Source organism: Garra rufa, chromosome 18 (genome assembly GCF_049309525.1).
Source record: "Garra rufa chromosome 18, GarRuf1.0, whole genome shotgun sequence".
Classification (NCBI taxonomy): Eukaryota; Metazoa; Chordata; class Actinopteri; order Cypriniformes; family Cyprinidae; genus Garra; species Garra rufa.
In genome coordinates, this window is record NC_133378.1 from 1,643,628 (window position 1) to 1,660,663 (window position 17,036).

Sequence of the window (17,036 nt, forward strand, 5' to 3'; positions counted from 1 at the left end):
TTTTCATAATATACATTTTTACTAATCATCTGATGAGATTAAAAAAACCACATACGAAACATCAAACATTACACGTTTAATGAATGCATTATTCAAAGACATCACACTCAAAACAGTACATGCTGTGCCACGTAAAATTTCAATTAGAATATATCTGACTATGAATGTAACATTTGTGTTCTTGTGCGCGTGCATGTGTGATGTCATTCTCCCATTGGTTACATCAACACAACATTAACTGTCAGCGCATATAGATTGAGTGCGTTTGACCGCGCACAAAAACCTTTTTATTTTATTTTTTTTAAATGTATTTATTTGGTCTTGTATTAAGTTACAAAAGGAAGTCTCAGACGAGAGCCCGCTTCCTTTGTTGACTTAAAGGAGCCGCTCACGAACATCACCGTGTCTTTGTCCGTCGTTTGCGTGAGAAAAAGCCGTATTGTGTTTGTGAATCTACAGCAGAGTTACGGCCAGCAGCGGCCCAATAGAGCTGAATAGATGATACCAAGACAGACTGGAGGAGGGCAGCTTGTTCCATGCATAATGCATTTATTTATGAATGAGCGCGAGAAATGCATCTCCGACTAGCTGTACCAAAATGAACCGCACTTTAGTGGTTTTCATCGGCCAGTTATCTCAACAGTTCATATTTTGCCAAAGGGTCGTATTTGGGCTCTGAGCCTCCCCTCTGTTTCTACAGCAATACTCGTCCGGACTGAAATAAGCGCCTCATCGCGGCATAATATATTCGGATAAACACATATTGTTATTTTTACAGCGGAGACATGTCTGTCACATTTTCAGCTGTTCGTCCGAGAGGGAAAGGAGAGGTCACACAACAAACCATTCAGAAGGTAAGCTGTATGTTTGGATCTGATCATGAATGTCTGCGACTCTCAGACTGTGCTTCACTCCTCAACAAACAAACACAGAATATATCACACACAGATATCTCAGTCCAGCTCACTGTGCTCTTCATAGTCCTCATGTGTCCTGATCGGACATCAGCAGATTATTCTGTGCTGACATTACACATGGATCTGACAGGGTTTATTGATTAGAATGCTTTGATACTGCCAAACACAATACTCATGATTAGTAATCGATCAGCTTTACATCAGAAAGTTGTTGTGAGATGAAGTTCAGTAAACACTACTGATGATTTGCGTTTGTTTGACAGGAGTCAGCAATATCATATTTAATGTAATTGTAAATAATATCAGACTTGGTACAATCAAAGGGTGATGCCAGTCAAACTAAACTAAAGTAATATCGATTGGTTTGATTTAGAAATGCTTGTCCTTTCCGTATCAGGCGATTTATCTAAAGTGCATTTACTATCCACAGATTTTAATATCAAGTTGCAGTTATTTGGCTATTATTGTGTAATAGTAGCCTAGTAGCGATTATTTGAGTTAAAAACATCACAGACCTTCTTCTTGACTTGTTTGTTCTTAGATGCTGGATGAAAACCATCATCTGATCCAGTGCATTATGGACTATCAGAGCAAAGGGAAAACCGCTGAATGCACACAGTATGTATCTGTCCTATATGTTCAAATCAGATCATCTATTAATATTTCATACGTTCTTTAATGAACACACACAAATGTTTTAACATTAAAAGTGCAATCATTTTGTTCATTTGAGTATGACTCACAAAAGATGAAGAGACCAGACAGATAAAGCTGCGATGGCTGCTATTACTGTGTTTGCTGTACTGTGTGTAGTGCTTTCAGACACACAAAGCATTAAGTAGATAGAAGCAGACAAGCAAAAGGAAACAATATAACAACAAATACCACTGGAATGTCAGTATACGTGTTGAAATGTGGATGATTCACTGATTCAGACCTAATGAGTATGAAAAGTTCCTTACCTTTAAATGAAAAATATCCAGATTTACTTTTTAAGCTGTCATGATATAAACTGGATTACACATAGGGGAAATTATCCTATTAAACACACTTGAAATGGTCGGTTCACCTGAAAAACCCGTAAAATGCCGTATGGCCGCCTTTTTTCTCTGAGAATTAAAAAAAAATGTCTGGCTTACGATTGTCCATATAATGGCAATGGATAGCGATGGACGGCATCAAGCTTTTAGAAAAAAGAACAAATGTATGACAGAATGGACCCATATGACACCTGTCATATATTCTGGAGTATATAATGAAGAACTAACCTACATTTTATGTATTATTAAAAAAACTTGACATTTGCTGTTGGTGTTTTGTGCACAGTAGTGATGCTCCGATTGATCGGCAACCGATCATGATCGGCCGATATTGGCTAAAAATAGCTTGATCGGCGAACCCCAAAAGCGCCGATCAAAAAAGCCGGTCACTTGACGTGAATTACTCGTGCAACTTTTTCACACGTGCATGCACTGCGCCTAGGTAAACAACAGCAGAGCGGAGCTTACCAGTGGCAGCATGCAACATGAGTAGGCTACTAAATTTATTAGTTTTGTAAGGGTAGTCTTGTTATTGGGCATGTGACTACGTTGTGCGTGTCACTGTAGTTTTGCCGGAGAAGTTAAAGTATACTTTCGGTTTCATTCTGAGTGGTGAATGTGCGTGGTCTAATGTAAATGAATGTTTCTTTCTATACCCGTCATATTGCAATAATGTTACCGCTGTATGTCTGATTGTTGTCATCAGTTCATGTTGTAGTTCAGTCCATATAGAATGAGGAGAAACGGTGCGCGTGTAATTCACGTGCGTATGTTTAGCGCCATTTTATCGCATCGTAATTCTAATCAACGCATATAGATGTTACTGAGGTGAATGTGTATGTTTCCTATATACAGAAAGATTCTGATAAATCACATTTAATTCAGCCTAAACCACATTTTACTACCTTTATCCTAATGACTGCAATGCTGGATAATATAATCCTTACACCATCTTAAAAAGCAGCTACAAATAACAAGCAAAGAACATTTACAATATCAAAGAACATAGCCTAGTCAAGTGCGAGGTGCACTTTAATATAAATAAATCTCTTCCCCAAGGCGACGTGGCCACTCTATGCGTGTGTTTATATCACGACAAGTTTCTGAAGCATCCTAGAACCGACTCTCTGCACTGCATCGCTAAAGTTAGGCGCCTTTTTGACGGATAATATTAATAATCGTCTTGCTATCGTCAAACCCTGCTGAAAAAAACAGCATATGCTGCTTAGGTATGTTTTGGTGCTGGGATGCTGGTTTTAGCTGGTTTATGCTGGTCCTTTGCTGGCTCATGCTGGTTCTTTGGCTGGTTAATGATGGTCCTTGACCAGCAGAAACCAGCAAAGGACCAGCATAAACCAGCTTAAACCAGCATCCCAGCACCAAAACACACCTAAGCAGCATATGCTGTTTTTTTCAGCAGGGAAGGCATCAGCAACTGGCGATATCTGTAACTATTGTCGATACACGATACTATCGTCTCCAACCCTAACTTGGTGGTTCTTCAAGATCTTGACTGTAGCCTATTTCTAGAGGGTTTTTTTCTTCTTCAATATAGTTAATTTAGAGTTAGTTTCATTTCTACAAATGGTGCAAACTCTGCTAGATTATAGATCAAAGATTCCCATTCTCCTGCCATTCTGTGATCGGCAGTGATCGGCAATCGTCAGATCATGATCTTGGTGATCGGTAATCGGTGATCGGCCCCAAAAATGCTGATCGGAGCATCTCTAGTGCACAGCTGTATATTCATGAGACTCTATTAGCACAGCAGTTCACTCCGACTCACCCAGAAAAAACACAAAAGTTGTGAGAAATGTTTATTTATTTATTTATTTATTTATTGATGCTGGTTGCAATCCACTGCCATTATATAGACAAGCATTTAATATTCTGAAAAAGACAGAACAATAACAGAGTGAGTAAATAATGACTGAAATTTAATTTCTGGGTGAGCTATACCTTTAAAACTTTACGTTTCAAATTATATTAAATATTACCATTTTTTACTTTTATCTGGATGTTTCTTTTGTCTTAACAACTATAGCCTACACTTCTATCTAATCTGAACATTCTTTACCCTCTCTTTTAGGTTCTTCCTATTAACTATTTCTTGTGAGACTTTTCTTATTGTTAAACCTTACAACAAGCAGTACTTCATAGTCACACATTGAAAGCATGTGTTTTGAGCACAATTAATTAATTTACTGCTTCTTATATGAGGTTTGTTGGGTTGTTATTTGCAGTAGTATGCATAGGTGTCATTTGGAGGTAGGATGGGTCCCAACCACCTCCAGACTTTTTAAGAAGTTAATTTTGTCCCGCTACGTTCTGAAAGCCATTTAAAAAACTTGTAAAAGGCTTACAATCCAAAGAAAAAGCATCTCCGGTCAGTTGTTCAGAATGTGCCAGTAAATTGTAGTGGTTCAACAGATCACAGAACTCAAGGTTCAGATCATATTATGGTTTTTAAGTCAGAGATCGGATCAGCAAGAAAAAAAAAATTCAATGTAACTTTGCTTTCCATTTATTACTTAAAAAAAAACTACTGCTTGCCTAGAAAGATCAAACAACAAATACATGCATTGATAAATACAACAGAACAAAGGTACAAACAAAGTAAGGTCTGTAGTAGGCTTGCCACGATAGACGGTGTTGACGGTGTTACCGGTTTTAAGACGCAACACCGGTGACATCACTTTTCCACCGTGACACCGTCCCCACATTTTTTTTTAAAGTATGCCTATTCGTTTTTTTATTAAATATTTATTTGAATTAAATGGAAAATATAATTATAAATAATTTACTTAAGACGAGAGCATGCACTATAATTAAAAACTGAACATAGCTACAATGCGTCATATTTCATTTTTTTTATTACGTGAGGAGAACGAGAGGAGTCGAATTTACAGAAAGAGAATGGCGGATGATTTAGTGTCAAAACGCAATGCAAAACGCCTGTTTGGTAATAAAGAGCTCCTTTTTTTCTGCTTTTAAATAGCTTATAAATGCGTGCGTATTATGCTTTCACTTTCAGTTTTGCCGGTATTGGCAATTCGGCGTCAATTGTTTAAATGGACGACAACGAAACTACAAAAAAAAAACTTTGAACCCAAAATATTGCCAAACAGGCGCTTTTGCATTGCGTTTTGACACTAAATCGTCCGCCATTCTCTTTCTGTAAATTCGACTCCTCTCGTTCTCCTCACGTGATAAATGAAATATGACGCATTGTAGCATAGTTTTTAATTATAGTGCATGCTCTCGTCTTCGTTCCTAGGAAAGCCCCACCCCCACGGTGATACCGGTATTACCGGTGTTGTCACATGTCAATTAACCGGTGGGGAAATTTCCTCATCGTCACAACCCTAGTCTGTAGTATTCAGGTTCAGGAATAATTCAGTAGGACTGTCACTAACCAATATTTTGGTAATCGAGTAATATTCAGTTGTTCTGATGAGTAATCGGGTTATTAGAGGCAGAAGGTGTGAATCCGTGTATCTGTTGGCGTTCTTATTCTTCTTCTGTTTCCATTTCTTCTTCTGCTCTTGAGTCTATGGCAGCCCATAGAACCGCTTGTGGGAAAGTTGTGTAATTTGGCACACTGATAGAGGACAGTCTCAACATTAACCATAGCAAGTTTGGAGTCTCTATCTCAAACTCTCTAGCGCCACCACTTGTCCAACGAATCAAAGAATCAGGCACAGAATTAAAATTATTTTTTCCCATGAATCCTTGGCCGATGGCAAATGAACACCAAAATTTCAGTTGTAAGGTGTAAGTTTTTTTCTATTTTTAACTCTATAAAAAACTACCAACTTCTAATATAAAGCAGCATAATGGGCTGTCTTGTACTGCTAAAAATAACTAGAAAGGCAATGACACCAGAAGTCTTACACATTCAAGTTACAAATGGCAGCCTGCTAAAAATAAGGTGGATAGCGTCAGGGTGCATCTTATCCTTGCAAAGTCTTGTTTGTACATTTACTGCATTCTGAGCGTTTTAATTCTGATTGTGTTCATGGATCTTATCTGAGCATTCACCTGTTTATTGGTCTGCTGTCTTCTGTTTCTCACTGGTTTGGAGGCTTTGTTGGATGGATAAGTTGTTTTTTGTTGATGCTCCCACTGCCTGCTGTCTCTAAACCGGTGCTGATGGACTCCATTCTTTGCTCTTTCTCAAATGCTGTAAACATCAACATTTGCAATTACTACAACCAGCTAATTAAAATGGCTCAATTCATTCAAACATTTCTTCAGCACCAAGAACAACTATCCCCTCATGTCCTGGTATGCCTGATCTTTTCCCATCACCTCGTTTATTATTACCGGGAAGGTCTGATGGTTCTCTTGATAAGTGTAAACGCTTTTTCACACCAAGCTTACACTACAGGAGTTTTAAGCCTAATTATTCCTAATTAAGCCTAGTATTGGAGAAAAAATCTTGTAGAGGACCTTGTTTGGTTCTGATGTTTGGCACAGATTATCTAGTAATGAGAAGCATTTACAGATCGAATCTTGCACCTCACAATCTGCTCACACAAATGAGGGCTGATTCATATCAAACATCGATACAAAGGCCACATTCAGTGTGCTGCTTCATGATTGCTTGCATCCAAAAATTGATGGAGCTCTGCTTGTGTAGATGTCTCTCATCTGTAGTGGACAGCACATTCCAGGGCCCAATAGTGGACAAGGATTTGCTACATTTTGATTGGATCTTGGTGGACTAACATAAGCAAACTGTCCAACACCATCAGATAAGGATGCCAGGACCACAGCCAGACACCTCTTAGAGGGCAAGAAGAAGACCTTTGGTACAAAGCCCTGGAAAGACAGAACTTCCTACTGGTCAAAATGCAGTTTCTGCCCTCCACCCTCCTAAGGTTTTGGTCCTGTGACGGTCATAAAAATCCCTTAGGGTCTCCAGACGCAGCAGCAGTGGATGAAACAAAGAGAGATCATGGAGATCCATCCAAATATATTCATAACTATGTTTCCAAACCTTGAACTGGTGCAAACCACAACACACACATCTTATACTTATTCAGAGAAATAAGTGTTCTCACTGACAGCGATGTGTAGTGCAACATTTTACGCAAACTCAGCTGTTAATGGACAAATGAATGCATTTTCCCAGCAAAAGTTCCACTGGAGGAAGGAATGGTGGGCCACCGCGTGTTCCCCCACTTTGATGGAACCAGCCAATCACAGCATGGAAATGGAGAAGCGCCAAATTGCAATCTCCTCCTCATCGGAAAGGGATAAAGTTACCTTTCCAAAAGACACTTCTCGTTCTGAATCTCCGGCACATCCAGGGGACGCTAACAGATACAGCGCTTCTGAGTCTGAGCCCCACAAGGGTGAGACAACAGCAGATCAACCTCCGTTCTGAGTCTCCCCTCCAGAGAGACAGTAACAGATCAACTGCTTCTCTTGCCTTACGAACAGTAACAGAAACAACTCATACTGAGTCTCGCAAGGGAAGGGACAGTAACAGAAACAACCCGTTTCTCCGAGAAGACTCGAGAAGAGAATAGTGAATGAGTACTTCAACTCTCTTTCTTCATCTGTGCAGCTCTTAGGTCACTCAACATCCCACTAGTGCCACCCACAGGACAGTTGGAGATACCACAATGAGTCAAACCAAAAGAAACCTGAGTAGGAACAGAACAAACGGGCAAGGGTTGAAACATAGGGTAGGTCCAAAATATAGGGAAACACTCAGAATTGCAATACAGATATTGGCATCACTTTGCAAAGAATGAATGAGCAAGGGTGTGTGTTTATACAGTGATGAATGGTGGAGAAAGAGCTTGAGGTGTGGTGTATGTGACAGCTGATTGATTTACCACTGAACAGGAGATACAGTATTGCATGTAGGCTATTTGTAATGTGCCGTTTGATTACTCCGAATGTAAAATATCAGTAACGTAACAAACATTTCTCATACTTTGTATTTTTATATTTTTAAATAAAACATCAAGTGGGTTTATCAGGTGTGTGAGTTTATTAGGGTCGTTTCATGACAGGGCTGGTTATCGATTCTATCATGTTTATTATTCACAGTGCTGCTTGGTTGCCTGCTAGTCTTTCTGTGTTGTATTAGGCCTGTTTTACACACAGTCTGAAACAGTAATGCTGCTGTCTGTCTGCAGTGTACATAGTCATCTGGCCAACCGTGGCCCTGCTCTGCGACCAGCTCATGTTCATTTCAGTCTTCATGAGTATAGATTACAGCCTCACGTTGAACTCTGGGCCCATATTCTTAAAGCTTCTAAGAATCCTCTCAGAAAGCTCCTAATTTAGCTTAAACATTCCTACATAGGAGTCTTAGCTTAAGAGTGATTCAGGACCAATCTAAGAGCAGCTCTGAGCAGCCGTGGCCGTGTGTGTGTGTGTGTGTGTGTGTGTGTGTGTGTGTGTGTGTGTGTGTGTGTGTGTGTGTGTGTGTGTGTGTGTGTGTGTGTGTGTGTGTGTGTGTGTGTGTGTGTGTGACCAAATGTCCCCACAAGGATAGTAATACCAGTAGATTTTGACCTTGTGGGGACATTTCTCAGGTCCCCATGAGGAAACAGGCTTATAAATCATGCACAGTTTTTTTGACGAAGTAAAAGTGTGCACAATCTCCTGTGAGGGCTAGGTTTAGGTTTAGGGTAGGTGTAGGGCGATAGAAAATACAGTTTGTACAGTATAAAAACCATTACGCCTATGGAATGTCCCCATAAAACATGTAAACCCAACGTGTGTGTGTGTGTGTGTGTGTGTGTGTGTGTGTTCACTACTCTGCCCTCCAAAGGCAAAGTGCAGTAACTATGCCAACACTGAAACTGAGAAAAATGCCTTTAAAGGTTTTACACCCACAAGTCAAACATGTTGACACTCTCGTTTCTCTGAAACAGGACAAAATTAAACTAGGAGACTTTGCCACAAGACAAAAAAGTTGTCACAAAGTCCATTTTAAGCCTTAACTCAATTTTGACCAAATGTGTAATTACTGCGCTTTGCCTTTGGAGGGCAGTTCTGTGTGTGTGCACTTGGATGGGTTAAATGCAGAGCACAAATTCCTAGTATGGGTCACCATACTTGGCCTCACGTCACCTCCTTTCCTTTCAAAAAAGAAAAGAAAAGAAAAGACGAAAAATGTGTAAATTTTCTCCACTGCTAAAGAAACTCTTAAGCCTCTTAAAAGTCCTTGTCTGTACTCCTAACAATGTTGGACCTTAAAGGAGTAGTTCACTTTCAGAACAACAATGTACAGATCATGTACTCACCCCCTTGTCATCCAAGATGTCCATGTCTTTCTTTCTTCAGTCGTAAAGAAATAATGTTTTTTTGGGGAAAACATTTCAGGATTTCTCTCCATATAGTGGACTTCTATGGTGCCCTGAGTTTGAACTTCCAAAATGCAGTTTAAATGCAGCTTCAAATTACTCTAAACGGTCCCAGCTAGAGCATTTGATGGTAAAAAGTATATAGTTTTTTTTTTTTTAATAACCAATTGTTTCGCTAGATAAGACCCTTCATTTCTCAGCTGGGATCATTTAGAGCCATTTGAAGCTGCATTTTGGAAGTTCTCCAACTCGGGGCACCGTAGAAGTCCATTTTATGGAGAGAAATCCTGAAATGTTTCCCTCAAGAAACATAATTTCCTTACGACTGAAGAAAGAAAGATATGAACATCTTGAACGACAAGAGAGTGAGTACATTATCTGTACATTGTTGTTCTGAAAGTGAACTACTCATTTAGGACCTCTTTTAAGGGTTAAGATGCTTTCTGAATTACTTTTTTCTTTACTAGGATCTTTTCTTTAATTGTAATTCTGTCACTAGGAGCAACTCTTTGCACTAAGATTTTTTTATGAATATGAATATGGGCCCTGGGCTGAACATTAGGATATACAGGGGTTGGACAAAAAAGGAGAACACCAATTATTATAGGGTTAACTTTTGTGTCTACTACAGTAAAAGCCAAATCATATGTCACCTTCACAGCATATGCTGGTTAGGTATGTTTTAGTTTTGAGCGTTTCAGTGTGTCATATGCTGTTGATAGATGTTGAGATGTAAATAACCTTAAAATCCTTCATGTAATATTCTAGGCTGTCTGGATTAGGTTGGAGGGGTGCATTTGAATTTGATCTGGTCTCAACTGGGTTTCCATCCAACAGTTTTGTTGCTTACTTTAAAAGTGCGCATAAGATATCCAGAATAGAAATGCTTAAAATGTCAACTCTCAAAAGTTGCATACAAATTCATTGCACAATTTTCTTCTGTTGCATTTTTTTAATTTACGTATAATTGCATTGTTACAGCAAATAGAAAATAGAATAGAATAGAAGGTCATTCAGCTGCTCCATCATGAGAAGGCGGCCTCGTCATAATATTATTGACATGTTCTTTATTCAATTTGTTTTTTGTTTTGTTTTTTAGAAATGCACACAACAAATGCTAAACATTTTGGATTGAAACTCAGCTCATGAGCCATTGTCTTGCTTTCATCGGTGATGTCTCTTGCTTCTTCCCAGGTATCAGCAGATATTGCACAGAAACTTGGTCTACCTAGCAACAATAGCGGACTCCAATCAGAATATGCAGTCTCTGTTACCAGCGGTATGTTATGACTGGAAACTTCACCAGCTTTATTTCCTGCCTTTGTCTTTCTTTCTTTCTTTCTTTCTTTCTTTCTTTCTTTCTTTCTTTCTTTCTTTCTTTCTTTCTTTCATTTTCTTTCTTTATTTTTCAAAGACATTGACAAAGAGTGTTGGGATGATGCAAATGGTCACTTACCTGAATTATAATAATAAGTAAACACAAGCACCTGCATAGGTGTGTGTGTTCATAGTGTATTTGATCACAAGGGGAGATTTTGACAAGACAAAGCCCAAGTCATGAGCTCAGCAGTGATTTTTTTAAAGTGCAGAGTACATGAGAATTCACTAATCCTTCTAAAATCTTTTCAATATTCAATATACAGCATTGACAACAGTTTCAACAGTTTCTTGATTCAAATGCTGAGAATAACCAGCCATATGGCCTAAATAAACAATTTACAGACACTTCATCGTGTGGCAAGCAGAGCCACAGAATAGACATGACCAAAAATTACTTTAGAAGTTAATATTGTATGCTTTAGTTTAATATAAGCCTGTCATTGATGATCTATTGCACAAAATCTATTGCACAATTTGAGCAATTATTGTTGTCAGGCTTGTAGAGGCAGATAATAGCTTGTAAACTGAGATGCAGTGCAGAGGCCGAAAGTGTATTCCAGATAGAAAAAAAACTGTGATCACTTTTTTTAAAGGGTTTGTTCACTTACAATCTGTTGTTGTGTCTGAAAAAGTCATACTCTAAACAGCTAAATGTATTAGCTTTTCTCAAATTAAATGTATGGTTTGGTTCAAACCTTAAATTTTGATGTCATGTTAATTAAAATATTTATTATCCCAAATACAAAAAAAGTATATAAAGTATAAAGATTATTTATTACTATGGCCAGCTGGAGCGGTCAAATAAACAAATACTCTTACAGTAGCGCACCATGATCACTCTAACTGACAAACATTGTTCTCGCCAATATTTCAGTAGATATGAGTGTCCTGTATTTTTGTCAGCTGAACAAGCCATGCTATTAACTATTAATCATTCGTTTGGGATGATCTTTCATGGCCAAACGTGTATGAATGAAGTTTTTTGGAATCATTTGTTGCATTTGGTTGCAGTCTCACTGATTCATCTGAAGTGGTTTCATTCATTCAAACAGACATTATCGAGATACTGCTCAATGCTCTTTTGGATCGTTTGGTCTGAAGAAGAAGTGCATAATAGGTGTATTCTCAAGGAAATGAAAACTTTCTTCTTTTCCATTTTTTTTTACCATGAGCATTAATTGAACTTGAATATGAACCATATTCAACAATGTGAAAAAATCTGTAAAAACTGCAGATGATATAGTTCAGGTTTATGTGTCAAAATGCCTTACGAAACACAGTCAGTTAAGACTTAAAGGTGCAGTATGTAATATTAACGGGTTGTTTCTCACACCCTGACTATAGTGGGTTGCCAGATTGAGGACACACAACAGGAATGAGCACAGTGTTTTAATGACTCTGGTCATAGATCTTTTTAGATGGATGCTGAGGCTTTTTAGATCGGGTAGAATTTGTGATGTCTGACCCCGCTCGAATGCTGGCCTCCATGGCTGTAATACGCTGTGCAACCCGCGGTGTCAAAATACTATTGGCTAAATTGGCAAAACAAAAACAGACATTCTGATGAAGCAACACATTCTGAGGTAAAACAGATTATAGTTTAGTGGTATATTTAAAAAAAAAAAAACGTGAGGTGATAAAAGGCTCACTGACCCCAGACAAAAAGTACCCAGTAATGATAGACAAATAGTTTATCTGAAGTAAAGTTCTAGATAATATTTTCAAATATTATGAAAAAGTTATTATTTCTTTAGAACAATCAATCACTTCAGCACCTTTTGTACTAATTTGATAATAAATAATAAAACGAATTAAAAACTAAATTCTCATTTGCAAAATAAAAACATTTTAAAAACAATGAATATTAGAAATCAGATTAGCGCAGAACCACCTCTGCCTTGCTGGCCACGATCCCGTCAAGAATCACATTTAATTTACATTTATGCATTTGACAGACACTTTTTTCCCCAAGACTTACATTTGCATACACGTTTACATTTGAGCAGTTCTTGCCTTCCATGGAAATCAAATGCATGCCAGGCTCTACTGTTTGAGCTAAAGAAATTGCCGTCAACTGGTTGAAGAAATAAAAAATGTAAAGTGCCTTTTAGCCTGGTGTGCCCAGTTGTACCCTATTTGTTCTTTCAGGAGGTGCTGATGAAAGTATATGATGGTTTGCAACTTCACTGAGGAAAAGATTTACATTGAGTAAACACTGTTCTGCCTCCAACATATGCACTTTGGTTTATAAGTTTGTAAATGAAAATTGGATAGTGTGACAAGAGCGTAATAAGGATGTGTACTAAATAATACACTATAATAAGAATAGCTAAAAACAGCAAAATAAATGTTTAGATATTTCTTCTTCAAAACGTCTTACTTTTTCTTCTTTATCTGTTCTTTATCTCTTTCTGTTTCTCTTTCTCTTGCTTTGTCTTTACTGTAGCCTCCCAACCCCAATCTAAACATAGGTCCAGGTGGTGGAGGTCAGTCTCTGCACTCTCAGACTAATATGAATGATAGTTTGGGCACTGGCTTGCCTCCCTCCTCACTAATGCAGAGCCAAATGAGCAACGGTGAGACCCGAGAACCGCTTGCGTGTCTGTGCTGTGCTTGAGCTTGCTTATTTCTGTTCACCATATTCACATCCACTGTTTTCACACACACCCCTTCTACAGCTTGACTGGCTCTTAACCACACTGTGTGCTTTGGTTTGCTCTGTTGGTGTTTCGATGAACTGAATGTGTGCTTCATCCTGACTGTGAGTGTGTGTTGTCAGGCCCCACGCAGCAGCAGCCCAGCTCTTCCATGAGTCTGCCCGCCGGCAGCCATGGCACGGGGCCTGGGTACAGCCACTCGGGGCCCTCCTCTCAGGGTCAGGTGGCCTATTCGTCCATGGCTTCTCGTGCCAACCTCAACATGCAGTCCAGCCAAGGTGAGCCCGGGATGGCGCTCACCTGAAACTCCCATCCAGAAGTCAATGTAATTGGATAAGAGAATGGGGAATGGGGGCTTAATAACTAATCATTTATGTAAGATACCGTATGTATTTTGCATTAAGATAATGAAGCCTGTACATAATACAGATTCACTTATCAGTTCACCTTTTAATGACTAATTCCATACACACATTTCAGTCATTCTACCATTCGACAATTGAATTGACTGCCGAACAATGGAGGTAGCAACAGCTGCATTTACAGAAGCAATGTGTGTAAAACTAAACTGAACAACTAGTTGTTAGTGATGAACTTAAAAGCGCATGTGTGTGGTGTAAGAAAACCACAGGGAAAGTGGAACAAGCTTTGACTCATCTGTTGTTCAGATCTTGCTCGAAAAAAAAAAAACAGCGAACAAGAACACGCCCATAAACACTGACCAAAATTATAAACGCAACACTTTTGTTTTTGCCCCCATTTTTCATGAGCTGAACTTAAAGATCTAAGACTTTTTCTCTGTACACACAAGGCCTATTTCTGTCAAATATTGTTGACAAATCTGTCTAAATCTGTGTTAGTGAGCACTTCTCCTTTGCCAAGATAATCCATCCACCTCACAGGTGTGGCATATCAAGATGCTGATTAGACAGGTGTGCCTCAGGCTGGACACAATAAAAGACCACTCTAAAATGTAGTTTTATCACACAGCACAATGCTACAGATGTCGCAAGTTTTGAGGGAGTGTGCAGTTGGGCATGCTGACTGCAGGAATGTGCACCAGAGCTGTTACCCGTGAATTGAATGTTCATTTCTCTACCATAGCCTCACAGCCGCAGACCATGTGTAACCACACCAGCCCAGGACCTCCACATCCAGCATCTTCACCTCCAGGATCATCGGTTTGCATAACCAAAGAATTCCTGCACAAACTGTCAGAAAGCGTCTCAGGGAAGCTCATCTGCATGCTCGTTGTCCTCATTGGGGTCTCGACCTGATTGCGGTTTGTTGTAGTAACCGACTTGAGTGGGCAAATGCTCACATCTGATGGCGTCTGGCACTTTGGAGAGGTGTTCTCTTCACGGATGAATCCCACAGCGTGTGTGGCGTTGTGTTGGTGAGCGGTTTGCGGATGTCAATGTTGTGTATGGAGTGGCCCATGGTGGCGGTGGGGTTATGGTATGGGCAGGGGTATGTTATAGACAACGAACACAGGTGCATTTTATTGATGGCATTCTGAATGCACCGTGATGAGATCCTGAGGCTCATTGTTGTGCACGACCATCACCTCATGTTGAGCATGATAATGCACGGCCCTGTGTTGCAATTCCTGGAAGCTGAAAACATCCCAGTTCTTGCATGGCCAGCATACTCAACGGACATGTCACCCGTTAAACATGTTTGGGATGCTCTGGATCGCCGTATATGGCAGCGTGTTCCAGTTCCTGCCAATATCCAACAACTTTGCACAGCCATTGTGAAGGCCACAAACAACAACCTGATCAACTCTACGTGAAGGAGATGTGTTGCACTGCGTGAGGCAAATGGTGGTCACACCAGATTACTGGTTTTCAGACCCCCCAATACAGTAAAACTGCACATTTTAGAGTGGCCTTTTATTGTGTCCTTTTAAGGCTCACCTGTGCAATAATCATGCCGTCTAATCAGCATCTTGATATGCCACAGCTGTGAGGTAGATAGATTATCTCGGCAAAGGAGAAGTGCTCACTAACACAGATTTAGACAGATTGTGAACAATATTTGACAGAAATAGGCCTTTTGTGTACATAGAAAAAGTCTTAGATCTTTGGGTTCAGCTCATGAAGAATGGGGGCAAAAACAAAAGTGTTGCATTTATAATTTTGGTCAGTGTAAATCAAAATACTTCATCTTGAAAACAAGACGAAAATATCACAACTGGTCCACTTTAAAATCTCCATAAACAAAGCGAACACAAATAAAGCAGCCTTACAAACATAAACAGTTGACAGTGGTTTGCCATCAAGTCTTTGATTGCTATAATATTACTTTTGATTAAAAAAGTATCAAACACTTAAGATGCCAGAACGTTGATGTGGTGACCACGTTGTCAGTGGCAGTTTCAGGAGTTAGTCATGTTACATACACCAATGAAACGATCATTTAGAGGATCCACTCCCATATATACCCCTCACACAAAACTTGCTGCTATTTTAGATTTTCAAAAAAAAAAATCTGTATGATTTAAAAAAACATCTCCCCATGAGATCAAGCTTTACTGCTATTATCCATAATGGATAATAGCAGTAAAGAAACACACATTTTGGGAAAAATACAACAAGGACGTGTTCTTAACAGGTTTCTTGATATTCATCCGTATGCTACTGTCGTGTTATTCGTCTGCATGGATAAAGATGCCACATTAAAACTAGCTTTTGACCCTCAGGAGAGAGATCAAACACATTCAGTTCATCAGCAGGAGGCTGCTTCCTTCCTCTGACTTTTGAGTTGATCCTCTTTTTAGGCATTCTTTGAATCCTTCAAACCCTGAAATGCTGCCCTCCGTCCCTGACTGACAGTGTTTATTTCTTGACTCTACCCCAGCTTCTTTTGGTTATTAGTAGAACAACATTTATTTGCGTTATTTAGTTTGCATTAGTAGAGCAACATTTGAGTCCTGATATTGGTGTTTTTGATCATCAAGAGTTTAGTGTACACTGTAATTTCAATGTTGCATTGTTTGTGGTGCTGGTTCCCATTAGTTTCTATGATGCATCAGCAAGGCGCTGGAGCCCATTACTCGTCCTCCACAGCTGGGGCTCAGCACTACCAGGGACAGCAGACTGGACTAATGGGAAACCAGGGGAACAGCATCATGTCTCAAAGGCCCATGGGAAGTTATCGTGCCCCACAGCAAGGTAAGGGCTGTGAACATTATTGTATTCATCTACCAGAAGCTGGTTGTGGTGTGTTTAACTGTGCTGTACATTTGCAGAGGTGAAATCACAATTGCTAAGTCTAGTAATTTTCTGTATTTTCGGTGACGACACTGACTCATCATCTCCAGTTCCATACGTTTCGTATGGATTACATAATCTGAAAATATTTGTTTTCCATTTTAGTTGATTTAATTTCATTTAAAAGTAGACATCTTTATAGATGAATTCGTAAGGTTTTGTTTTTTTCAAGTTCACAGAGAAGAGAAAGCCCATTAATTTACAAAAGCACAAAACGTTTTGTTGATACTGTGAGTGCAAACAAATAATTGCACTTTTAAATAAAAGCAATTTCTTGGTGTGCATCAGTGATGTGTGGGTTGACCCAAAATGAGCGGTTACCCGCGGTTACGAGTCATCCAAAAATATTTGTAATGATATTCGGGTCGTGGTCGGTCGGGTCGTTTGAAATAAAGATGACAATTAAACCTTTCTAATTTATATAGTACTAGACACA

General features: G+C 39.2%; 1 protein-coding gene across 2 annotated transcripts in view; it reads left to right on the forward strand.

The window, feature by feature from the left end:
- The first annotated feature begins 522 nt into the window (after window positions 1-522).
- The window catches only part of LOC141290973 (calcium-responsive transactivator-like), a 43,136-nt gene continuing 26,622 nt past the window's right edge, over window positions 523-17,036 (forward strand). Inside the window, exons 1-6 of one of the 2 annotated variants that reach the window (XM_073823121.1) lie at window positions 523-854; window positions 1,459-1,535; window positions 10,483-10,567; window positions 13,115-13,244; window positions 13,448-13,603; window positions 16,346-16,501. In XM_073823121.1, coding sequence (XP_073679222.1) covers window positions 786-854; window positions 1,459-1,535; window positions 10,483-10,567; window positions 13,115-13,244; window positions 13,448-13,603; window positions 16,346-16,501 — 673 coding nt within the window. In that variant the 5' untranslated portion in view covers window positions 523-785. The remainder of the gene's footprint in view (window positions 855-1,458; window positions 1,536-10,482; window positions 10,568-13,114; window positions 13,245-13,447; window positions 13,604-16,345; window positions 16,502-17,036) is intronic. The other variant, XM_073823122.1, reaches the window with a different exon arrangement.